Source organism: Balaenoptera physalus (genome assembly GCF_965194825.1).
Source record: "Balaenoptera physalus genome assembly, chromosome: 15".
Taxonomy (NCBI): Eukaryota; Metazoa; Chordata; class Mammalia; order Artiodactyla; family Balaenopteridae; genus Balaenoptera; species Balaenoptera physalus.
Window position 1 is genome coordinate 14,875,280 of NC_138894.1, and position 25,140 is coordinate 14,900,419.

The 25,140-nt window shown below is 49.5% G+C and overlaps 1 protein-coding gene and 1 long non-coding RNA gene across 10 annotated transcripts in view; one reads left to right on the top strand and one right to left on the bottom strand.

Moving 5' to 3' along the window:
* Positions 1–4,095, bottom strand: part of PAX8 (paired box 8) — a 55,885-nt gene extending 51,790 nt beyond the window's left edge. For all 8 annotated transcript variants that reach the window (XM_082426822.1, XM_082426819.1, XM_082426825.1 and 5 more), the window contains exons 1-2: positions 3,984–4,095; positions 3,538–3,648 (exon numbers count right to left, since the gene is read on the bottom strand). In XM_082426822.1, the coding sequence (XP_082282948.1) occupies positions 3,538–3,648; positions 3,984–4,080 (208 nt within the window). In that variant the 5' untranslated portion in view covers positions 4,081–4,095. The remainder of the gene's footprint in view (positions 1–3,537; positions 3,649–3,983) is intronic.
* Positions 976–23,178, top strand: LOC309643841. Of its 2 annotated transcripts, none has more exons than XR_014254095.1 (2): positions 976–1,914; positions 10,783–23,178. It is a non-coding gene; the product is annotated as an uncharacterized lncRNA (long non-coding RNA). The 2 variants fall into 2 exon arrangements; XR_014254096.1 differs by lacking the exon at positions 976–1,914 and adding an exon at positions 6,342–7,789.
* Positions 23,179–25,140: the final 1,962 nt, after the last annotated feature.

The window sequence follows — 25,140 nt, forward strand, 5'->3', positions numbered from 1 at the left end:
TCAAGATTTGAGGTCATAAATAGAAAGTTTTGACATGTTATTAAAATAGTAGATGCTTTCCTTTGAACCAAAATATCTCTTAATAATTAAAATTCCGAGATTGATTTTTGTGTTGTTTTTCTTCACTTCCTTTGTCCGCTTCTGCAAAATTAGGTAGAGTCCTTTCGGGCACAGACTGATAAAATTAATTAACTTTTCCTTCCACCCCCAAAATGTCCCAAATAAATGCTTCCAATAAACATCAAAAAGTGTCAATTAGAAATAATTACTTCTTATCAATCAGTAGGGCAATTAAAGTGACAAAGCTTGAAAAGATACTTATCTTAAAACTAATTCACAAGGTAGCTAAATTATCTCCTAATTAACTTGTATTGAGGAGGGTGGGAGGACGGACCATCTTGAAACAAAGATGAATTGAGGAACCCCAATACCTCTTTATGGTCTTCAAGTTCCTCAAGACTGTTTTTCATCTTGAGATCTTATTTTCAACCCAGGCAAGAAACCTGGGCAGAAAATAGATCTTTGGCCCCCTTTTTAAAACCAAGAGGAGGGAACAGGGGTTTTACGTCTGTGATTTAAGGAAGTTAAGAGATATGCTCCTCCTTGATCTAAAGTCTTTGACTTCTTGAATAACCTATTTTCAGGAGCTGGGGAAGAGGGTTTCTCGGAAGTTATTGCGCATAACTTTTAATGACAACCTGCTTGCTTTTTACTAAACTCTCTTCTTCATGGATACAGTATTGTTTACATTTTAATATTTATGTGGCTTTTCTTGTACATCTTTGACTATTTAAAAAAAAACATTCTTGCTTTAGAGGATCTTTGTTCCCTGATGCTACAAAATTCCCAGTAGATTTTACAGACCATTCCATTGCTGACCATCGGCAGGTCAGAATCATGCACTCTTCGCTCTCCACATCCCTTCAGAAAAAAAAAAAAAATATATATATATATATATATATATATATATATATATAATTTTTTTTTTCTTTAAAGAGCTCTCTGCGAAGCAAGATCAGCCGAGAGCGAGCCGCAGAGGGTGAGCCAAAGCGGCCTGGGAGGCGGAGGCCGCGCAAAACTTTTCTCGGGCATCTCGGATTTTTGGAAACCGTGCGCTTGGCCTCGCTCCCGCGAAAAAAGGCCCGCGGCCGCCTTCGCCCGGGATTCTGCTCCAGGGGATGCTTCAAGGGGCGCTCTCCAGGCAAGGCCCAGGCAAAGCCGAACTCAGAAATGGAAGTGCCTGGGGAAAAGAGGGAAGTCTCTGAGACCCACAAGAGAAATGGGCTTATAAAAACAGGAGGGCTCAGCTTATGAATTTAGCTCTAAATATAGGCAATGGTGTCAACTGATTAGAAAGACAGAGGGTCTCTCGCTCAGGTTTGCCTAGAGAGGATTTAGAAAAGAAACAGGGGACAGTCTTGAACATTTTGAGCTACGTTTTAGGCAATTTTCTTCTGTTTCGTTAGCACTAAATTAAAGGAGAAAGTCTTATCCTCCCTCTGCCTCAGATTTTTTTTTTTTATTTGTTTTGGGGAGAGGATAGAAGAAGCCCCTCTGACTCCTCTAGACAGAAAATTACCTCTGTCCCAGGCCCTGCCAGGGGTGGACGGCTCCCTCCCCAAACCCAAGGACGAATTGCCTCGGAGCTAATGGAAAAGCTGTGTCTCCTGATCTGGGTCTGTTGCTGATTAAAAATAAAGTGAAAATAATTGTGTCCTTTCTTCTTTCCTTCTTTCTTTCCTTTTATTCTAACGAGTGCTTCTGTAATGAAAATCGGTAGCGAAAACGAAATCAAGCCAACCCAAGGGACCGTGACATCGTCTTATTTCTCGAGCAGCGACATAGAGGAAAGGGTCTGGTCCAGCACGGTACATTCGAGATCCGGGAGCACCCACTCCCATCACCGCCACAAAGGTCAGGGGAAGGTCGGGGGTTGGTTGGGGCTTCGGGGTGAGAAAGGAACCCAGAGCCCAGCAGAAGCGGCCGGGACCAGCCTGGCGTGGGATCTGGCACCTGGCGCCGCGCGCTCGGCCTCGGAGACCGTCCTGATGATCCCGAGGCGAGGGGATTGACGTCTCTCGTTATACCCGCGTTTGGCTAAAGGCTAAGGGACTAAAACCTGGTCCTGGCCTCAAAATGTGGTCAAGGAGCTTGCGTGGCGCCCGGGCGCGGGTGGGGGCGGGGTAAGGGGTGCCAGGCGCTCCCCTCGGTCCCCTGGCTCTTCGACCCCGCCGCTCCCGGGGAAGGGCTGTGAGGTCTCCACTCCGCGCCCCTGGAGGCCTGACGCCCGCAGAGGGCGGCCAGGACGGCGGTGGCCCCAGGCTCCTAGGGGCACCGGGGTGGGGAGGGAGCGTGCCGCTGACTCCGTCTCCGGTGGTAGAGCGAACCCGAAGGAGAAACCTAGCGGCGTCCCGGGGGGGCCCCTGCGCCTCTGCCGGTGGAGCCTCGGCCCCCAGACCCGAAGCAGCGCGGGCGCAGCTCGGACCCGCGGCGCTCCGGGCTGAATTGAGATCTCAGTCGCGCGCCGCGCCCGATTCCGACCCTCCTTATTATAACAAATGTCCCGTTTGCCGAGCGGGACTTCATATTCGCCGAGAATTCATCTGAAATATTGATTTCCTCTCACTCCACCGGCCCAAATCGATAGCGCTGCGCCCTGGCCCCATAAATCGCCTTTCCCGCGGCCGGCCCAGCTCCATCCATCACCGCGGGCCAGGCCGCGCCTCTGCCCGCTGTCCACACTTGCTGAGCGCCTGGCCGGCCGTGCCCACCGCGCCGCCCGGCCCCGACCCTGCGGCTGTTTCCTGGCACAGACCACCCCGGCCTGGGCCAGGAGGTGGGAGAGAGCGGGAGTCGCGGCCAGGGACCCTGGGCGCTTTTGAAGGGCCTGGGCCCGGACGCCGGTGGGGAGGGGAGTTCGGCCCGTTGGGGGGCTTAGTCCTCGCAGGCCGGACGCCCCGAGCGCGGGTCGCCGCCTGCCCGGTGCTGGGCAAGAAGGAGTCCGAGAGCCCCCCAGTGAGCTCTCGGCTCCCAGGCCCCGGACCGCGGGCTCCTTTCCGTTTGGCTGGAGAGCTGCGCTGGGCTCACGGTCCCGCCCGGGAGCCACGGGCAAGAGCTGCGCGCACCCGGGGACGAGGGCTTACAGGTCGGGGGCAGGGGAGCTTCAAGTCCAGCACGGCCGCGGCGTAGGGCCTGAGAGCGTGCAGGATGCCCACTCTCATGGGCCGCGCAAGACGCGGCTGGGGCGCGAAGGACACCCCTCTGACCCCACGGAGAGGGCCTCGCAGCTCCGGGTGGTCCGCAGAAACCCAGGCCTGCGGAGGGCAGCTCCGCAGGGCCGGGAGGGATCTCAGGGCCCGAGAGCGGCGAGACGGCAGCCGCGGAGAGAGCCAGGCCGGAGGCGTCCCCAGCTGCGCCCCCCACGCACGGGGTCCAGCGAGCCGCGAGCCTACGCTCCCCAGCCCCACCGACCCGAGCGTACGCACGGACGCACGGCGACGCGAAGGCTCGGGGGTCCCGGCCACTCCGCGTCCTTACCCGATCTGATGGAGTTGTGAGGCATCGCCGGGGAGTCACTCGCAGCCCGCCGAGGGCTCAGGGCTTCCTCACCACGCAGGTCCCCGCTGCGCCCACCGCCACGCCGCTGCCCTGCACAAACCCAGGGGCAGGGACATGAGACTCCCTGCCCGCTGCCTTACACCTCCTCCCCAGGCCCTACCCCTGAGGCTCTCATCGCGAGGCAGGAGTCGCAGGATTTTTCGGTGAAGTGTGGCCAACCTCAGCCCGGCCTAACACATGCGCCCGGCCGGAGGATCCGGCGTTGGCATCCTCTGAGCAGCCCCAAACTCCAGCCCGGTGCCCTCTACCTCTGCCGCCCCAGCCTTAGCCAGTTTAACTTGAGAGCAAAAAGGCTACCGGGCTTCCTGGGACCCTCTCCCTTCTCGAATCACCCCTTTCTCCCAGTCAACCCCTGGGTGGCATACCTGGCCGGCCGGCCGGCCACAGGCCTTCACTGCCCGGGTCCGCCCGCGAGGGTGCCCTGGGCCCCGCGTCTCTCCTCCTTCCGAAGTTTGTTCCCATCCACCCGGCATCGCCGACCGGTTTTATCCCGCCAGGGCCCGGAGAGATGGGTCTGGAGAGGCTCGCAGGCCGCGGATTGGCTGGCTGGGTGCAGGGGGGTGCAGGAAGGGGAGGATTTTGCAAGGGGGACATGGCTGAGTGGACTCAGGAGTTAGAAACATTCGCTGGAGCTTCTGTTTCCAGTGGAGAGAAAGGAGAGGGAGGCAGCTGGGCCCTAACTCAGCAGGCCTGGAAAGATTTGAGGAGTGGGCGATGGAGGCCTCAGGGCCTGAGGATGAGGGTCTCTGGGTCCCCCCGGGGTCAGTGACACCAGAAGTGAGAGACATGCCACCTCTGTGCACCCTGCGTCCCCTCCTCTCACCCCTAGTCTGCTCAGGGGATCACCTTTTCTTTTGTGGGAGGGCACTTTGTTCTATATGCCTGGTTCTTAAGGTAGATGCCTATTCTCAGGGCTGGAGGCAAGATGGTCTAACCTTCTCACCACTGGTGTGGACCTCTTCCAGGGCAAAATCCTGAACAGCCCCTGGACCCATTCCTTCCATACCAGCCAGGATCCACACCTCACATTGTTAAGTTAATGAAAATGGTCACCTAACCTATTCCACAGGAACACCTTTCTCCTTCTAAACACACAGCCGCCAGCCTCCTTCCTTGCTCCCTGAGGATTTTGAACTTGGGAGAAGAGTCCAGAGGACGGGCCATGAGGGCCTAGGTTTCAACTCAACGTGGAAGGGTGTTAGAAAGGGACAGGAAGAGCTGAACCCTTTCTTGTCTGCAGGAATCAGCAGCCTTGGGGCCGTGTGGGCCTGGGTGTGGATAAGAAGGGCTCCCTTGGGGTGGGAATGAGAAGCCCTTAGTGGGGGTGAAAGCTGCCCCCTCCCTTCCTCACAGGTCTTCTCTTCTGTCGGGGGAAGCGGGTACAGGGAAGATTGTGTTGGTGAACAAATGTCCTGCAGCGCCAGCAGGCCGGTGGGGCAAGGCCTGGATACTCCCCAATCTCAGGCTGTGCTCTGGACTCAGGATTATATCTGAGAGGAGTGATGTCCCTGGCCTGGGCGGGGTGGGGGGGTGGGGACAGCTCTGGGGTACAGAGGCTTAGAGCTGCCGGAGTGAGAGGGAAGGGATGGGGCAGAGGCAACTGGGGTGATTCAGAGGGATGTGTGCGCGGGTGTGTGAATACACACAATTTTTCTTAATTAAAAAAAAAAAAGCTCTCTCTTTCAGGTTAATCCACTTCCTCCTCCCACCCAGCCTTGCTCGTTTCTCGATTTAGCAGAAATTAATGATTCTATGACAAGCAAAACACTATGAATGTTCCAAAATGGGTCCTCCACCCCATATGTGGCTCTAAACAAAAAAACAATTCGTGCTTTATTGTTTTAAATGCGTCTCAGAACTTGTTATTTAAAATCGCTCTGTGGTTTCAAAATGTCCAGATATTCCACTTCTCTGGTCAGACCTCCCCCCGCACACACACACTCCAGAGAGAGAGGGAAGAAAGGTGCTGGGATGAGAGTGGGCCTTGATGTAGGTCCCATGGACCCCACAGGCCAGTTTGCTGCTCTGGTGCCTGCCCTGTTGTCCGTAGGGGAGCGGTGGAGTGCGGGGGCCACGGCAGAGACTGTCCACCCAGGCTCCCCTCCCACTGCGGAGGCAATGCTCCAGGGTAAGCCTGACAAGCCCTCATGCAAACAGTTCTGCAAACCTCAGAGAGTCTGCCCAAGCTGAGGGGCTGACAGGTACCCATAACCTTGAAAACTTCTGCATCGTTCTTGCCAATGCTTCCCTCCTGTTCAACAAAACAAGGTCCCCTCCTCCCTCCCCCCCGTTTAGCAAAACTTCTCAAAGGACAAAAACAGCAAGTTATCAAAACAGTCAGGTCCCAATTGTGAGTTCATTTTTTAAAAATTCATTTTAATATGAAAACTTAATATGAAAAAAACACACCCACACACCTTAAAAGCACCCCTTCCCCAGAATGCAGGTGACCGCTGATGGCCAGTAGGGGGCTCCACAGAGAAGTTCTTCCAAAGCCAACAAGCCAACAGGCAGTAAGAACACGGGGAGCTCCACTGCCTCTTGGTCTGGTCCTGCTTTCTAATTACAGTGGGATTGGAATAGGACCTAATTATTTTCAACTAAGGCCAAGAGAACGGTTATTAACCAGTATCCCAACCCTTTGCAAATGTAGAGGTTGAAATGATACGTATATAATTATATATATATATATATATATATATATATATATATATATATATATATATATATATATAATTTTTAAAAATGCCTTTTATCACTGTTTTTATGCAAACAAGAAAAATTCATGATCCTTTTAGTTAAGCATAAACATCTCAAGCCTTCCTTTGATGTAATTAAACTTTCCAAATAAATTTAGCATCCTGACTATGACACTCAGAGCAATGGGAAATTGAGGACATGCTTTTAAAAACTAAAACACCTTCTTCTGCCCTCTTCTCAGATTTGATGTCCGTAAGGCTTTCACGCTGAGACTATCACCTGGCAACCTGTGATTGAAAGCCAGTTATGATTTTTTAAACTCAGTGTTTTTCCAAGAATATTTAATTCGTTGCCAGTATGAAAATAAATCGAGAAGAGAGAGTAACTCTGGTTTCCTTTAAAAATTTGACAGATCTGGCCACAGATCTAAGTGTTTCTTTGTAGAAATGAATTACCTTGCAGTTCAATATTCAAAGAGTTTAATATACATCCCAGGTAGCTGCCTAACCCCAGTGAGTATTCTGTGATTTTTAAATTCTAAGTTGATCCACTGAAGTTTCAAAAGATGGTCTTTCTTTCCACAGTTCAGCTGAAATCCACCGAACTGGTGGTAGGGTTTGTTAGGGTTGAGACTGAGGACATTCCCTAGATGTGGAATTCTGGGTGCTAAAATACCGAACTGTCCCAGGGAAACCAGTATGAGTTGGTCATGTTAGCTGATAGAGCTGGGAAGGAAGGGGTTTGGGGTCTTTTAATAAGCAGCTCAGAGTTGACACTGTCTCTGGGCTGGGTGTTTAACTGTGCAGGTGGAATCCTGCCTCCTTCTGGATCAGGCCCTTGAACCTCTGCTTGGTTCAGGGGCCTCTCTTTCCCCCTCACCTCCCTGTATCCCAGGAGAGGGGACCCAGGACCTCTTCCTCCCCTTTGATATAAAGTCTCAGAAGTTTCTCTGTGCCAACTGCCCAGAGGCCAGCCCTGGGGGAGATCCCTGCCCCCAACAGCCTTGGGGGAGATCCCTGCCCCCTGCTTACCTGCCATGTCACCTTCCCCTACATGGTAAACAATTCCGGGACTAAAGTGCATCCTTTGGGGAGGAAACAGCAGCTCTCTGCTCTGAGTTAGAAGGCAAGAGTTTCAGCCCTGGTTGTGTGAAGTGGGACCATTCCCTTTCCCTGAGCCTCAGTTTCCTCTTCTGTAGGATGTGGGTGCGAGTGAGGAGTGGGGAGGGTGAGACCCACCTCATAGCCTTGTTGTGACGGTGAATAGAATTATGATGGTAAAAGCCCTTTGAAAACTGCAGCTCTGTACAAAAGTTAATTATTATCAGACAACAAAGGCAGGGCGATACTTCCAAGAAGGGTAGAGGTAACACTCCTCTAAAATTTTGTTGTAGATGTTGGTTCCTTTAATCCTTTCCCAGCAGCACCGTGAGTTCTTCAAACAGCTGTGTGAGCTGCTGGGTGATGGACAGGTGAGCCGTTGAGCAGGAAAGGGCCAGTGAGCGTGTGATTGTGCGTCGGGTGCAGGGTGGGTGTGGGAGCTTCTGTGGGACGGGGGTGTCTGTGAGGGGAGCGATGAATAGTCCCTGGCCCAGAAAGAGGGAAGCAGAACCAGTGGCAGAGGGGGAGGGCCAGCGCCGGGGCAGAGCTTCGGACCCCCTGACTTCACCATCTGCAGAAGGCAGAAGCGCTCAGGGCACCACCCTCTCCCCCCGACAGACCTGTCCAATTGTGCCCCAGCCACACGGGATTTCTACCCAGTCCCACACCTCAGGAAATGGCCGACAGCCTGCCCTGAGGCCTCCTGGCGGCTGTGTCAGAGAATCAATCATTAATTACCCCGCGCTCCTCCCCCCACCCCCAGGCTTTCAAAACACAGAAATAGAAATACAGGTCCTGGCAGGTGAAAGGAAAGTGGAAAGCAGTTTGGAAAAAGCCACCCGTGGCATCTGTCCAGTTGCTTTTGGGGTTGGAGATGTGTCCTGGGCACAGGTCTCTGGAGATCTTTGCCCACCCCAAAGCCCCTAGTGGCTGCCACCTGGGCTGCTGTGGGGGACGTGGTATTTTCGGGGTGGAGTAAGAAAGAACCCCACTGGGGAAGCAGAGAGAAAGGTAACAGGGGGAGAGGAAAGGAGCAATGTATAGAGGGGATAACACAGGTCAATTGTTTTTTCTTTTTTAATAGTTTTTTAAAAGTTACAAATAATGACCTAGGCCCCTTGGCAACCCATTTTGCAGATGAGAAGACTGAGCCCCAGGGAAAGTGAGTACCAGATCTGAGGTTACCCAGCTGGTAGGTGGCAGACTCGATGTCCAAATAAGCACTAGAGACCCAGGCCTGGCCTTAATGTTGGAAATTCTGCTCACCCCAGCCTAGTTCCCTCACTCCCCAGCACCTACCCCACATCCCGTCAGGAAGGAAGGTTCTGGATCCCAGGGAGTGGCCAGGGTGAGGTCGGACTCCCATGGCCAGAAAACTTTCCTGCCCCAGGAGAAAAGAGCAGCTCACCAGGCAGGAATGCCCTCCCCTTGGCCGGGCCCCTGAGTCCAGCCCAGAGCAGCGGGGGTCAGGACACAAGAATCCTCTCAGGCCAACGCGCCAGGGCGCTGGAGTGGGCTGCCGTCCTGACAGCTGTTCTTGGGGAGGCGCCAAGGAAAAAACCCAGGTCCTGGGCTTTGCATCAGACTCAGGGTTGGCTTTGTTCTCTGTGGCCTTGGAAGGCCAGAGGTTCCTGCTGTTGGCACAAATCACAGAACAGAGCCTGGCAGTGTCCAGGGCCCTGATGAAAGCACCAGAGACCCTGGTGGTAGGGTGGGGGGAGAGGGGAGAAGCAGAGGAATAGAGAAGACTTGGGGGCTCTAACCTGCCTCTTGCCCACAACCTTCACTGCCTGCCCCCTGGAAGGCTTCCCGCATTCTGATCTGAGTAATCCTGGGCGACTTGCCATGCTTTAGGCCTTGGCCGGCTTCAAAACTCTCCTCCCATTTAGACCTCTTTCATTCTCCCGCAGACCCTACAGCCCCTGCCTTCCCTGCGTTTGGAGGAGCAGGGCTTTGGTCCCCTGTTTTTGTCTCCATGCTCCAGTGTCGTAGCAGTGTGGCCACCCTTGGTCCCCATAAGAGGGTAGACACACCATCAGGTTGAGGGAACTCTACACACGGTGTCTCCTTCTAAGAACAACAGCTACCTCTACTATTATTTACTAAGTATTACTAAATGCCAGGAACTGTCGAGTGCCTTACGTATAACCCCATTTATTCTCCACAACACCCAGTGAAATTGAGTTTTGAGGCAACATGGGCATAGAGGCCGCTCTGGGTCACCCCGTTGCTGGGCGGTAGAGCTAGGATAGGAACTTGGATTCATCTGAGACCTGTGCCAGCATTCTCTCTACTCCCCCATGGGCTGATTACAGGCACGACAGCTGTAATAGCTCCAAGAAAGCTATTGGAACAAACTAGGGAACAAACTAGAAAAAGCATCTTGTTTGTCAGTTTTGGGGCCACCAGTGGCTTATTGGGAAGCTTGACATCTAGTGATGAGATTTATCCTTCCGAGGCCCACGGACAGGCCAGGTCAATGAAAGAATGAAAAAAAAAAATACAAGGTGGGAGTCACGGTGACTGTATTCTCACTCACTTAGCAGAGCACAGACACAGAACACATTTGAAGCAAGAATGAGTTAATCACCCACCTATACATTTTCCTTTTTTCTTTCTGTTTTTTTCAGCTGTACTGAGGTATAATTGACAAATAAAACTGTAAGATATTTAAGGTGTGCTTTGTGGTAATTTGATATACGCACACATTGTGAAAGGATTCCCACCATCTAGTTAATTAACACACCTATCATCTCATTTATTTGTTTGCTTATTTTAGTGAGAATGTTTAAGTTCTACTCTCTTGGTGAATTTCAATTATATAATACAGTATTATCAACTATAGTCACCATGTTTTACATTGGATCCTCAGGAACTTATCTACAGAACAGAAATTGAGTTACAGATGTAGAACATAAACTTATGGTTACTGGGGGGTGGGGTGTAAAGGGGGGGAGGGATAAACTGGAAGATGGGAATTGACACACACAGACTACTATATATAGAACAGATAACTAATAAGGACCTACTGTATAGCACAGGAACCCTACTCAATACTCTGTAACGGCCTATATGGGAAAAGAATCTTTAAAGGGTGGATATGTGTATATGTATAACAGATTCACTTTGCTGTACACCTGAAACTAACACAACATTGTAAATCAACTATATCACAATTAAAAAAAAAAACCTATACCTTTTCTGAAACTTCTTAAAAACTTCTTTCCATTTTTAGGTACATCATCTTTACATAAGGTAGCATTTCCTTTTCTTTGTCCTAAACTCCTCGTTTTGAACCTCAGGGAGTGCTCTGTGGGCCTGATAACTTCTATTCGCTTCATCCACTTTCCTTATCTCTTTACAGACAGTCATCCTGTTGCTCTGAGACTTCAGTTTTCCAAGTAGAATCACTTCCCTCAAGCTCACTCCGGAGGATAGAGCCCAGAGTCCCGGGGAAGGATCTTTTGCCCCTTGAATCCTGGCACCTACCCCTCCACAATGCAGAGAAAGGGTAGGAGTCACCATTCTCTGTGGGGCTGGGAATCTGGCGCTCAAAGCTGGAATCCTGGCACAGTCCTGCACGGGCTGTGTGACCTTGTGCTGAGTACCCACCTTCTCTGAGCAGAAGTTTCTGAGTCTGAGAAGTGAGACTAATAATGATATTTCTCTTCTATTATGTTGTGATGTTTAGGTCAGACAGAGCGCTTGGAGCACAATGAATGCTCAGAAATGGTTAGTAACTGAAAATAAAACTAGTCACAGGGACTTCCCTGGCAGTTCAGTGGTTAAGACTCTGCGCTTCCACTGCAGGGGGCACAGATCCCATCCCTGGTCGAGGAACTAAGATCCCTCATGCTGAGTGGTACAGCCAAAAACCAAAAACCTAGTCACAATACAGGTGATAGAGAGTGTTGTTCACGGACCTTGGGGTGGTGTCACTGTCACCATACCCAGGACACCAGGAGACACCGAAAGATTCCAAAGGACAGTGGGGCGAGGGCACTGGGGAGAAGAATTGAACTTGCCGGTTCCTGGGACAATCAGAGCACAGGGTCCCCAGGCACTTGTGAGCTGCTTCAGCCCTTTCCACCCCCATCTGTGGGTGTGCACTTACTCCAGGGTCCCTGAGACTGCCCACATGGACCAGACCAGCTCTGCTCCCTGAAGGGGCTGCCGAGCTATTTAGCCTGAGAACTCTCCTCCCAGACACTGTTCCCTTGGCTCCGAGGGTGGCGTCCAGAACATAAGACATCATTCCTGGAGGGGCAGGCATGGGCCTCAGCTTCCCAGTGGGGGATGTCTGAGCTAACTGCCACTTTTCTGATTCATTGAGAAGCCAGAATCTTCTCTAGTTTTCTTTGTTTTTATTTAGTTTACTTTTAGCTTATACACATAATAAATCATAAATAAACAATAACGATAAATGTCTCCCTTCTTCCAACACTTAGCCCGAGGTAACCCTGTTATCTATTCAATATTTGTTCTTCCAGACCTTTTCTATTCATACCTTATGTCCGTAACTATAGAAATAATGGCCTCTGTTTTGGGGGAGTGTGTGTTTTAAGATGTGCAGTAGCATCCTGGAAGTAAGTTGTGCTCTGCAAGTTGCTTATATTCACTCAGCAATGTCTGGAACATCTTTGCATTTCAAGACATATAGCTCTACCTTGTCCTTTTGAACTTCTCCATCAGAACCCAAAATGTGAATGCGATAGAGTCCAAGCAACTATCCTCCTTTTGATGGATATTTATCTCTCATCTGTTTTGTTATATCAAAACTCTTCCACAATGAACTCTTTGTGCACATACGTGGATATTTTCCTGGAGAAATTGAAAATGAGAAATGGGATTGTGGGAACACTGGGTGGGCACCTTTAAAATAGGGATGAACTAATTGGCTTCCCTCAAGCCTAGTCTGGCTTCTCTTTTCATGACTCTTGAATGTCCCTTTCAAGAGGGAAGGTAAGCAGGATGGGCGGAGTAAGAAGGTGCCTGTGAGGTTTCCGGATCCAGGGTCATTGCCATCCTCCAGGCAGTGACCACAGTGTACAGAAGCTCTGGGTGGGCGTCCTGACTGGGGAATGTTCTTCATCCCGAGAGCATTCTGGACTGCCTCAGTCTAATAAGGGAATAAAGAGAGGGTGGGTTTTAGCCCCCTGGGATCCCAAGGCCACCTTCACAGGTCAAATTGGGTGACTGAGTTTAGTGTTATAGTCTTTCCTTCAAGATTCAAGAGAGAGCTGGACTCCCACGGTTGGGACTCGGCCTCTCCATTCCGGAGCCTGAGGAGTTGTGAGAGACCTGAGTTTATGATACAGTCCTGCTCTGAGCTGTGTGATGTTGGGAAAGTCACTCACCCACTCTGATTCTCAGGTTCTCATACTTGGTAAAAATGCATATAATATTCACATCCTATCAGCAGACTTGTATGAAAGTGATTTGTAAACTGTTAAGAAATGTGAGGGATGATGAATTTGAAGCAATTATGATGCTGAATATAATACCATTGTACAAATATTTATTGAACATCTATTAAGTGCTGAGCACAATGCCAGGGCCTGGGAACACAGTGGTGACCAAAACAAGAATCATGTCTTCAGGGAACAAATAGACAGGTTCTGCAGGGAGGCATGCTCCCTGCTGTGATGGGGTTGGAGTGGAGAGCTGGAGGCATGGGCAGCCCAGAATCTGGAGGACATCTCACAGAATCTTGGCTGTTCAGAAGGGACCTCTAGCAGAGCCCTGAAGGAAGAGGCAGAACCAACCAGGCAAACAGAGGAAAGGGAGGAAGTAGAATTTTTCTGCTGACATGAGCAGAAGAAAAGATAGCACATGTGAAGGTCTGGAGGCTGGGGGCGAGAGGGGAGATGGGGCAGGCACAGCTAGGGAACCGAATTCACTGTAGTGAGAAGCAAAGTGGAATTGTAAGGGGTGTGTGTGTGCACACAGGTATGGTGAGGGCTGAGAGATGGGACTGGGAAGTGTGCATGGTTGGATCACAAGAGTCCTTAGGCATGTTAAGGACTGCGGGACTTTATCCTAAAAAGCAAAGGGGCGTGTCTAAAGGGATTTTAGCGGGGGCGGGGTGGGGGCGGGGAGGAGCGGCCAGACTCGTGTTTTGGAAAGCTCTTCCTGGTGCAGGGTGAGAATGGGTTGGAGAAGGCCAGGCTGCAGGCTCCGGCAGGCTGTGATACGATAGTTCCCTGCGGGCTAATGGGAGCAGTCAGGGTGGAGAGAAGCTATGATGGGGATGGCGTGGTAGAAGTATTGTCATGGTTACCTGTTGACTCTCAGTTTCATATTTGGTCTGGTGGTGATAAGCTGCAGCCCCGTGAAGACCAGATTGAATATAAGTGCTAGCCCTATCCTATCTTCCTATGTTTTCTGGAGGGCTCAGACCTTGGGTCCCCCGAAGTGCAGGCAGATCTGACTCTTCTGTTCTTGAAACCTCCCAATGGCCAAGGGGACGTTTCTGTCTGATGACAGATCAGACAAGAGAGAATGGAGATGTTGGTCCAGGACCCAGGCTGTCATTGATGGGCTGGGGAGGAGGCATGCATGTAATGTTGCCCAGGATTTTGGATTTCAAATCCCACCCTGATCTGGACACAGGTAGCACCCCTGTGGCTGAGTGACAAAGAAACAGTGACCACGACAAAGGAGGGGGTGGAAAGTTACACGAGGGGTATCTGCCTCTATGTAGGACAGTAACAAAAGAGGATTGGCTGAGAGTCAGGAGCTTAGGGTCCCAGACTTGGGACCAAGGCTGTGGGACTTTGGGGAGGTCACTTGGTTTATCTGGGCCTTGGTGTCCCCAACTCTATAAAGAAGGACTAAGTGGGAGGTGGAAAGTGCACTGGCTTTCAAGTACCAGTGCAGAGGAGTATCTCCTGGAGAAGTGTCCTGAGTGAAAAACACTCAATATCTCTATACCATGTTTTCTCATTTTCAATACAAAGTGCTTAAGGACATCTTCCTTGCTAATCTCATCGACTGGCTCTTATGAACCAGTGTACGTGGAAGCACTTTGAAACCCTAGACGTTGTAATAATAGTACAGACTAATACAACTCTTTTTTTTTTGAACCCAGCCTAAACCCAGATTGGGGCTCAAACCCACAGAGCCGGGACTCAAAGCCGGCCAAAACCCTGACTGGGACTTGAACCCGGCCCAAACCCACAGTCTTCCAACTGAGATCACACACCTGGTCTCAGGACTTAATGAAGCTCAGGTTCTTGATGTCTCATCACAGAAAGAATTCAGAGAGAGACAAAGTGATGGGTAAGAAGTGGATTTATTTAGAGAGATACACATTCCACAGACAGAGTGTGGGCCATCTCAGAAGGTGAGGAAGGCCTGATACAACTCTTTGCAGTGAATAAATGCTACCTTATCCATTATCTCATTTAATACCTACGTATTGCTATGTGTATCTACTGTATAACACTATGTATAATACATATTACATGGTATCTATTGCTATATATAATATATATTGCTACATATTATATACATATATATGTACGAGATTCTAATATATTCCAGTTCACATTCAGTGGCTCGCCAGCTTCCCCAGAGAAAATGACAAAATTCCTAACTGTCCTCTAAAGCCCTACTCTATTGGCACCTGCCACCCCATCACTTCCCTCATATGTCTCCTTCTCTTCCCCTCTTTTATTCTGCTGCAGCCACACTGATCTCTTTGCTTGCTTCACCTATGCCAGGCTAGCTCTCATTCTGGACTTTTCCGTTGCTGTTCCTTCCCCGGTGAGCCTAGGGCTTGCCGCCTCACCTCCAAGTCTTGGCTCAAATCACCTTCTCAGTGAACCTTTGTCCAGTCCCCCTACGGCAACCCTCTCCCCCGACTCGTTCTCCTTGTTACTCTGCTTTATTTCTCTCCACCATCTGACATAGTATGTATGTCACTTATTCATTTGTTTATCGCCTGTCTTCCCCCAGGAGCAGGTAACAGGCATGAAGCCAGGGTGTTCCCATCCATTTTTCTCGCTTCGATGTCTTCTGTACCTAGAACAGTGCCTGGCACACAGGGGGAACTCAGTAAACATTTGTGTTAGTACGAGTATTTGATGGGGCATATGTGAGCGGCAGGGATAACACAATGACCTCATTGTGACAGCGTGCTGCTGGGCACTGAACGCACAGCAGCTAACAGGACAAACTCTGGACAAAAGTCTCAGCCGTGCATGCCCCTCATTGGCTCCTGGCAATTAGTGGTGGAAGCAGAAACTCAGTAGCCCTTAACGTTTTCCGTGGGGATGTTGTCTGCCTCTCTCTTCTTTGTTCCGGGCAGCTATAGATCCTCTGAGTAGAATCTGGGTGGGAGTTGGGCTCAGGTCCTGGTCAGGGTCAGTGGGAGGTGTACAGGGAGTGACCTCCCTGTCCCTCCATCCCAGGGGCAGTGGGAGTCAGCCAGACCCCCTTCCTCCTCTTTGGCATTCAGCTCCTCCATCGAGGGCTCCAGATCTCTGGGCAAGGTCACAGTACCTCCTGCCCAGGGGACATGGGACCATGTGAGCACTGCTGGGTTGGAACAAGCCACACTATCAGGTTATTGTGCTAAACATGCAGGTCCCCTTGCCAAGCCACCACACCCCATTCCACCACTGCCAGAACCTTTTGGGGGCCCTAGTTTACAGGGGCCTGAACTGGGGTGGGTGTTGTCCCCATGGTCCTAGGGAAGGAGGGGTCTTTTCTATGAGACCCACTTACTCCAGCTTCCTCTGAGATCCGGGGAGAAGGAAGCAACAAGCCCACCTTGGCTTCAGGCCCCACAAGGAGTGGCAGACATCGACAAGACCATGACTGTTTGACTCTTGGGGACACTTTGGCATTAACCATTGTCCTCCAGCATTTGCTTTGGGGCACAAAGACTGTTGATCACTAACTTTGATTTTTTAGGAAATCCAGAGGTGTTCCTCCTGTTGTGACTGTGTCCAGGAATTCCCAAGAAGTCCCCTCCTGGAGAAAGATCTTCCTTCACAGAACTGATCCTCAACAGGCCACTGGACAAGGATTTGGGGCTACCGAACCCTGGGTGAAGCCTGCTAAGCTCAGAGAGAGCTTGGAGGGGTGGGTTTCTGGGGAGTTAGACTGAGCTGTCGGGGGGGACAGTCCATGTTTCCTACTTTCAAGCTGAGTGGCCTTGGGCAAGCTCCTTAACCTCTCTGAGCCTTAGTTTCCTCATCTGTGAAATGGGGATGGTAACGCCTATCATACATGATTGCAGATGATCTTGAAACGAGGTCTGTGAAATACTGGCCTGCACAACAAGACTGCGTTTATTACCGTCCTTCTAGGAGTGAGCGGTCCTACAGGGCTTTGGACCGCGGTGACACTCAGGTAAAACTCACTGTCAGGTTTTATTTCACAGGCATTTAGTGACTGTAAGGGATCCCAACCTGCTTAGGCCGTTTATGTTTTTCACTAGAAGTGATTCTGAGGGAGAGGGCATGATGAGGTAGCATTCAGCTTGGTGGCCGCAGCAACCTCAGTTTTAACAGGCAGGTGAAGAAGGAATATTCCTTTGCTTAGTGCACTGCCAGATGCTCGAGTGCCTCGTATGTAGTGAGTGCAAAAAAAAGAGGTGAATCTGAATCAAGGAGCTTGAAGTCATCCAGGCCACCTTGGGCTCCAGGTACTCATGATGGGTTTAGAGATCCCAGTTTGGCTTTGTTCTAATCCTCCGCACAAAGAGGATCTAATCCTCCCTTTCCACAAAGAGGGAGGGAGAGACAGTGACCGGCATTTACCCTTCTCCATCTTACTTTTGCAGGAAAGATGTTGCTCTAGAGGCTGGGACCCAGGTACCCGAGATACCCTTGCCCATAACCCTGGCTCTTAGGGCTCAGCAGGTGATTTCTGCATCCCATGTTTTGGCTCTCCAGAATCATCCTCCAGGGGAACACATAATCCCCTGCCATGTGAAGGGAGGTCTGGGCACGGGACGAAGAGCATTGCAATTTTTGAGCTCCTACTCTGGGAGCACAAACTATGTGTCAGGTGCTATGCAAGGTACTGTGTGTATGCCATTTCAAGTGTTCCCGGTTGCCCTCACCCCTAAAGAAAAGGACCTGAGACCTTGAACTTTGGAGTTGGTTAGTCTTGGAGGCTCTGCTCTGCCACCAACTGTAGGGTTTACACATGTGATTTAGCCCTCTGGGGGTCTCAGTGGCTGAGATGGGGCTAATTAGAACACCTACATGGATGTGTGAGGATTAAATGAGATAAGAAAAGCATTTGGCCCAGGGTTTAAAAGCAAATTTTAAGGATGATGATGATGAAGATGTTGAAATAGTGTTGGCTCTAAAAGGCTCCCCTAGATGCTACTCTTGACCTCATGGCTACTTGGGATTTCCAGCTGGCAGCAGAATGGCCCTGACACTGGCAGTCCTGGGGGCCTGACTCTATTTCTCACTTGCTTGATCACTTGGGGCCAATTATTTCCTCCAGACAACTTTGACTGGGGTCTGAAAGTTTGGCCCTAGGGTGCTGGGCCAGCGGCACGAAGTCAGAACCATTGCAAAGGACAGAAAACCCCTCTCCTTCTCCAGGCGCCCAGGCCTTGCCCCTAAGGCGGCAAGGTGACGCCGCCAGTGCTTCTGTTTGGAGAGGAGAGATAACGAGAGGAGGGGCCGCGAGCAAAGGGCGAGCCCCTCGTGGGCCCGTCTCCCCCGTCCCCCAGCAGCGCGGCAGACTTGCTCCCTTCCCACCGGCTGGGTCTCCAGGTGCCTTCCTTTTAATTAAAGGTACTTAGCCTTCCGCTACACTGGCCTGCATTTGCATGGCATCCTTCCCTTTATGCAGCCTCAGTATCACAATGAGCCAGGAGGTTAACGGAACATCATCGCGCGGTGCCCTGGAAGGCGGGACAGAGCCGGCTGCGCCCCGGTTCCCTGAGCGTTGCTCCCCGGGACTCCGCAAGGCGGGCGGGGAGCTGCCAGCTTTCCAGCCCCTTGGCCGCCGAGCCTGCCTCGGCCCCGGGCCAATGGAAGCAGAGGGGCCGCAACTTACTAAGCCTGCGCGGGCGTGGCCCCAGCTTCCCTCTTCAAAGGCCTTTACAGACCGAATCTGCCTTGGTCCCTGAAGCCAAGGCGAGTCCTCGAAGTCTCTGCAGCTTCAGGGCTGATCCTTGGTGTGTGCGTATTGAATCCACGAGGAAGGCAGGTGTTTTCCAATCACCCATGTCTGCCGGCCCCTGGACTGAGTTCCTCTGGTAATTCGGGACAAATCACAGCTCCTATCCCGAAGGAACTGATCGCTGATCAGGAGAATTGTACTGGAGATTACACAAAGAACTGTGATGTCGGGCAGAGGGTGGGTAAAACTGCAGGAAGGCTTCATCTGAAGGGCACGGGAGTTCAGAGGGAAGCAGGGCGTGAACCGCCAGTCAATGCCAGACACTTACCGATTAGTATTCAAAAGAAGATTCTGATGCTTCGAAGCATCAAGGAAATTCACCACGGTCACGTAGATGGCTTAAACTCAGGCCCATCTTTTCTCAGGATGAGAGGAAGCTCCACCTTGGAAAGACCAGACTCCTTCTGTTTCAGGTACTTATGCTCTAGTGAGAAGATAAGACACAGACCTGGGAGACTCTAGATCAAGGTCTTTTCTTCTGAGTCTACACTTGCCTCTATCTCGTGGACCTGGCTTCCTCAAGACCTGACGTTTTCTCCATAATCTCCCACCAGCCCGCTCAGTGCCCCACTCACCTGAGTCTCCTCCATCACCAGGTCTGTACCCTGCTTCTCCCTCTGGATGCCCTAATGTCTCAAGGCCAGGGAAACAAGAGTAGGGTCCACCCTCCTCTATGTGGCTGGCCCTGTCCCTAAAGATAAGGAACAGGAGATGCAGAGCAGGCTTCTTTATCTCTGCTAAATTGTTATCCCTTTTCCCAGATTGACTCTGATGATTTACCTCCCAGCTTCTGTGAACCAGCTCTTCCTTTTCTACAAATCCCTTTTCTTTTCCTTAGACTAGGAGACAGACACCATGGGGTGGGATATTGGGGGTTGCTGTGATTTCTTCCATGTAGTGTCTGATACAGAGAAGATAACAAATAGTGAATGAATGAATGGGCTCAGAATTAGACTCAGTCTTCCATGTTAAAGACAGAGGAGAGGGCTTCCCGGGTGGCGCAGTGGTTGAGAATCTGCCTGCCAATGCAGGGGACACGGGTTCGAGCCCTGGTCTGGGAAGATCCCACATGCCGCGGAGCAACTGGGCCCGTGAGCCACAATTATTGAGCCTGTGCGTCTGGAGCCTGTGCTCCGCACCAAGAGAGGCCACGATAGTGAGAGGCCCGCGCACCGCAATGAAGAGTGGCCCCCGTTTGCCACAACTAGAGAAAGCCCTTGCACAGAAACGAAGACCCAACACAGCCATAAATAAATAAATTTTAAGAAAAGACAGAGGAGAAAAGAGACATAGACCGGAATGTGGAAGGGTTCAGAACCTCTTATTCACTGGCTCGTGTCTCAATAATCTTCCCGAGTGTAAACCCAGGGGCTGTCATGACATCAGCCCCTCCTGCAATGCTCCAGAGGAAATCAGGCAACATTCCCACTCAATTTATCATGTGAAGCTTCTGGAACTGGGAGCCCAGGGGATTCCTTTGCCTTCTGGAGCCAGCCCAGACAGACAGACGGTCAGTCAACACCATTCTAGGCCCAGGAAAGGGCGGGGTAAGCTCAGGATTTCCTTTAGAGGTTTGTTTTCAGTGCAAAAATGTTAGTACCTCATTCCTCTTCTCTACCAGATGGTGAAGCACATGGAAGATACAAGTCTTTCATTAGCATTTTCCCAGCCATGCACCTCGGAATGGGGTGAGTGTCCCCCGTTCTCCATCTCCCTTGCCATGTGTGCCTTGCTGAATCGGGGGAGGTGGGGAGGCTGCCATGAATGATGGCAGCAACCAACACCCACAGGGCACTTTCCAGTAGCATAATCTCATATCACCCTCATAAACAATTGATGAGGTGAGCGTTGATCTGTTTCACAGGTGAGCAAAGTAAGGCTCTAATGGGCTTACATACCCAAGTCCCCTAACTATGAGTGTTGGGGTCAGGATATGGACCCAGACCCTCTGATTCCAGAGACCAGGGGTCAGTGACCAGGAAGACTATCTGAAAGACAAGTGGCTGGGCAAGACCCTTGAATCTCCAGGCTTTGGCCTCTGGACCAAGAACACTTGAAAGAACAGCTTGTTTGAAATGACCCTCAATAGGTGTCTCCTCTAATGAAGACACTGTGACTCTAGAGGTGCTTGTCTTGAGAAGAGTGTGACAATATCAATCCAAAGGCCCATCGGACTTGTTAGCAAACCCTGGGCCATTCGATTAGCTTACTGTCACCCAAAAAGCAGAAAGCATGACACTCAAAGGTTAGATCTTTAGGGCAGGTACAATTTGCAGCAGAGGCAGGGTTGACAGAAAGATTATAGTCTCAGGTGGCATTCGTAATAATAGCACCTCCAAGATAAAAGTGCTGATATTCCCTCCGCGTTCCTTTTGAGTCCCACCATACCTGGGTTGTGGGCTCAGTTCTAATGACCTTCAAAGGAGGAGGATGAGAAACAGAAACAAAGGGGACCAAGGGAGCATAAAGGGACTCTAAACCATACCTACTGAGGATGAATTAAAAGGATAGAGGATATTTTACCCAAGAAGAGAAGACCGAGGGTGAAATGGAAGGTGTAGCAAGGAGCTAAGCCCCGCCCCCACTCTGCCCATCAACAACCATGTGAAGGAAACATCTTGGATGTGGATCTTCCAGACCAAGTCCAACCTTTAGATGACCGCAGTCCTGCTTGACAGCTTGGCCATAACCTCTGAGAAACCCTGAGCCTGAGCCACCCAGCTGCAGAGTCCCTGGATTCCTGACCCTCAGCTGCTGTGTGAGATAATAAATGTTTGCTGCTCTAAGCTGCTAAGTTTGTGGTACTTTGTTACACATCTCTAGATAACTAAGACTATACTCATTCTTCTATCTGCTCTGAGAAATTCTATTCTTGGCCGTAAGTGTGTTTTGTCAGCAGACGGCTCAGAGAATATTTTCACTGCTAGAGCAAAAAAATAGAATTTCATCTTCTTTCTTTCTTTGTCCTCAATTGACTTCATTGAGTTTTAAACCTGCCTCTAGCCCTGATGTGGAGATTTGGTGAATTAACACATCAATTCCTTCTTGGCATTTTAAATGTAACTGTGGTCAAATTCCCCAAGGGAGTCTGTCCTCCCAGAAGCTAGTCTGGAGATATCAGGGCTGCTCCTCTGAGTCCAGTAGTTGCTTTATTCTGCGTTGGCTGGACCTTCTGGATGAGACAAGGAGTCATCCTGGGGGAGAGATCACATGGCCTTTCCTAGAGAGAAGTTGGAACAAATGACAGCAATGGGAGTGGAAGGCAGTGGTTGAGGTTGGTAAGACTCACCTTTCAGAGTCAAGGAAAAAGAGAGAGAAGGTCCATCAGGTATAGAGTCTCAGTCCCTGCACTTCGTATCTGTGTGTGGCTGTTCATCTTTCAAAGAATTAGAGGCCAGGACCAGCGCTGGACAAATGTCACAAGTTTTGTTAATTTCTTTCTCCTTGGTTCTGATTTCCTCTTACAGGAAAGGGAGCTACAGAGCGGCGACCACAGTGTGGGTTGGGGGAGAGGCGGGGACAGCAAACATGCCGAGTCTCTGAGGACTAAGGCCAAGGAAGAAAAAAGTCCAGGAGAAGCTGGTCTGGGTCTGTGAAGGAGGTCTGGGCACTTCAAGTGTCCTTCTGGGATTCCCAGACTGTCCTCAGCTGTTTCTTCCCATTGGCTAGACTCTACCTGTAATTCAGGTAGATGCCACCAGGTGGAGAAGTGTCTGGATTACAACCTCTTGACTCGCAGGATTTCCCACCGCCATGGGTAACTAAGAAGATAGAGAGTTGGACTATCAGGTTCAAAACTGTCCACAAAAAAAGCACAAAATGCTCATTACTGAGGAAGGACTCCTCCACTAACAAGCACTGTAAATTTATGAAATTACTTATCACTAATTCTCTCCAGGACTTTGTTACCTTATCTTTAAAGTGAAAGAGGCAAGCAAAGTGATTTCTAATGTCCAGCTCTGAAATCCTAGGATTCCAGGGACTTCCCTGGTGGCACAGTGGATACGATTCCACTCTCCCAATGCAGGGGGCCCAGGTTCGATCCCTGGTCAGGGAACTAGATCCCACATGCATGCGGCAACTAAGGAGCCTGCCTGCCGCAACTAAGAGCCGGTGCAAACAAAATAAATAAATAAATATTAAAAAGAAAATAAATTCTAGGATTCCATAATATAACACTTGTAATAAGGTTTATCTTAGTTATCATTGATTTCTCCTACTTCCTTAAGGCTGAGGGATCTCAGCTGTATTCCCCACCCCTCCCTTTCCCATGGTTTACTTGAGCTATGTCTCATCAATAACCATTCAATGTCAATTTCTTCACCTTTTCTCAATAAAATAAAAACAAGTTTCTGTATTTCCATTCATCCATTCTCCCCTTTTTCTTGGTGTACAGGCGGACCTTGGAGATACTGCACGTTCAGTTCCAGACCACCACAATAATGTGAATATCACAAAAAATGAGTCATACAAATTTTTTGGTTTCCCAGTGCATGTAAAAGTTTATGTTTATATTCTACTGTAGTCTATTAAGTGTGCAATAGCATTATGTCTTTAAAAATGTACACAACTTTATTTAAAAATACTCTGTTGTTAAACATCATCTGAGCCTTCAGTGTGTCATTTTTGCAGTAGTAACATAAAAAATCACTGATCACGCATCACCAAAACAAATATAATAATAATGAAAAAGTTTGAAATATTGTGGGAATTACTAAAATGTGACATGAATACATGAAGTGAGCAAATGCTGTTGGGAAAATGGTGCCAGTAGACTTGCTTGATGCAGGGTTGCCACGATAATTTGCTAAAAACACAGTATCTGTGAAATGCAATAAGGTATGCCTATATTAGCAACAAGTTTTGTGTGCTTTCTTGGATTCCTCCTTTCTCTCTCTTGTTTGGTGCCCATTCCATTCTGAGTCATCCGTCCACTTACAGACTTGATCACACCACGAGATTTGGTGTTTTGGCAGGCAAAGACTGAATGAGGCAATTCAGAATTTCAGGGGCATTTGCTCACTGTTGGATAAATCTTGATTGGTGGGAAATGAGAGACTGGAGAGGGGTCAGATAAATTCCTCTCCTCCTTTCAGTGGATACTTCAAGATTTGATTTCTCTTTGTAACTCTTACGGAGAAGTTCAGCATGTTAAGCAAACATGCCTCATGGGTGCCCCACTGTGTGTCTTCACAGCTTGTTGTGAAGTTGCACAATAATGCATTTCATCAAGTGCTTCACATCTTCCCTTCCCTTCCTTCTGATTTTTCCTAACCCTCACTGTCCTGGGCTTGTACATTTCTCCTATATAAAGTGTGAGCACTTCAATCCTTGCCTCAGGCTCTGCTTTCCATAGAATTGAGGCTAAGACAGTTGGCCTCAGAAGACAAAGTGCCTCCCTCCCACTTTTTAAGGCCAATTCTGTCACTTGGGTTTTCGATTCAATCTCTTTCTGCCTCCTCTACACTTCATTCATTAATTATTCTTCCTTTTTTTTTTGGAGATATAATAGTTACATAATTCTTTCATTGTTTTGAGTTTCCAACTTCTCCCTCTCTATGGACTCCATTCTCTTAGTCTGTGAACACACTCAAGGATTTCCATGAAAAATGAGCATTCCTTTTACTAAAAGTGTTCAATTCCATCTCTTCATGAACAAATTCTTATAGTTATACTCACTGCCTGTATTCGTTTTCTAAGGCTGCCATACAAAGTGCCACAAATTGAGTGGCTTAAGGCAACAGAAATCTACTTTCTCATGGTTCTGGAGGCCAGAAATCTGAAATCCAAGTATTGGCAGGGCCATGCTTACTCTGAAACCTCTAGGGGAGGATTCTTCTTTGCCTCTTTCAGCTTCGGGTCACTCAGGCAATCCTTGGCTTATGGTGGCATAACTCCAATCTCTGCCTTTATCCACATGGCTGCCTGCCCTCTGTGTGTCCGGGTCTTCACATGACATTCTCCTCTCTCTTATAAGAGCACCAGTCATATTGGATTAAAGGCCCATCTAACCCTAACCCTAACCCTAACCCTAATCCTAACCCTCAACCCTAACCCTAACCTCAACCTCATCTTAACTTGATTACATCTGCAAAGACCCTATTTCCAAATAAGGTCACATTCACAGGTACCAAGGGTTAGGACTTCAACATATCTTTTGTGGGAACACAAATGTTCTCTCTGCCAACTCATTCCTTGGCTTTTTGTAGTTACGTTTCTTTCCACACCTTGTTACTCACATGGTTCCCCTGAAGGTCATCAATGTCAAATTCAATGGCATTTCTCAGTCCCTATCCTTGTGACTGCCCTGCAGTATTTGTCATGGTTACCTTTTCTCTCCTCCCTGAATCCCTCTGCTGAGCTGACATCCGGGTACTGTGCACACCTGCGGATCCTTCTGTCTTCCCTACTATTGCAGGTATACCATCTTCTATGTCTTTTCCTTCTCTCCCCATCTCCAATTCAAAGTGCATTTTAATGTTGGGGCCTTGGTCGTATTCTCTTCTTTCAACTCACTCTCTCTTCTGGTCTACTCCCAACCTTCATGCTTCAGTGCCCTCTTCGA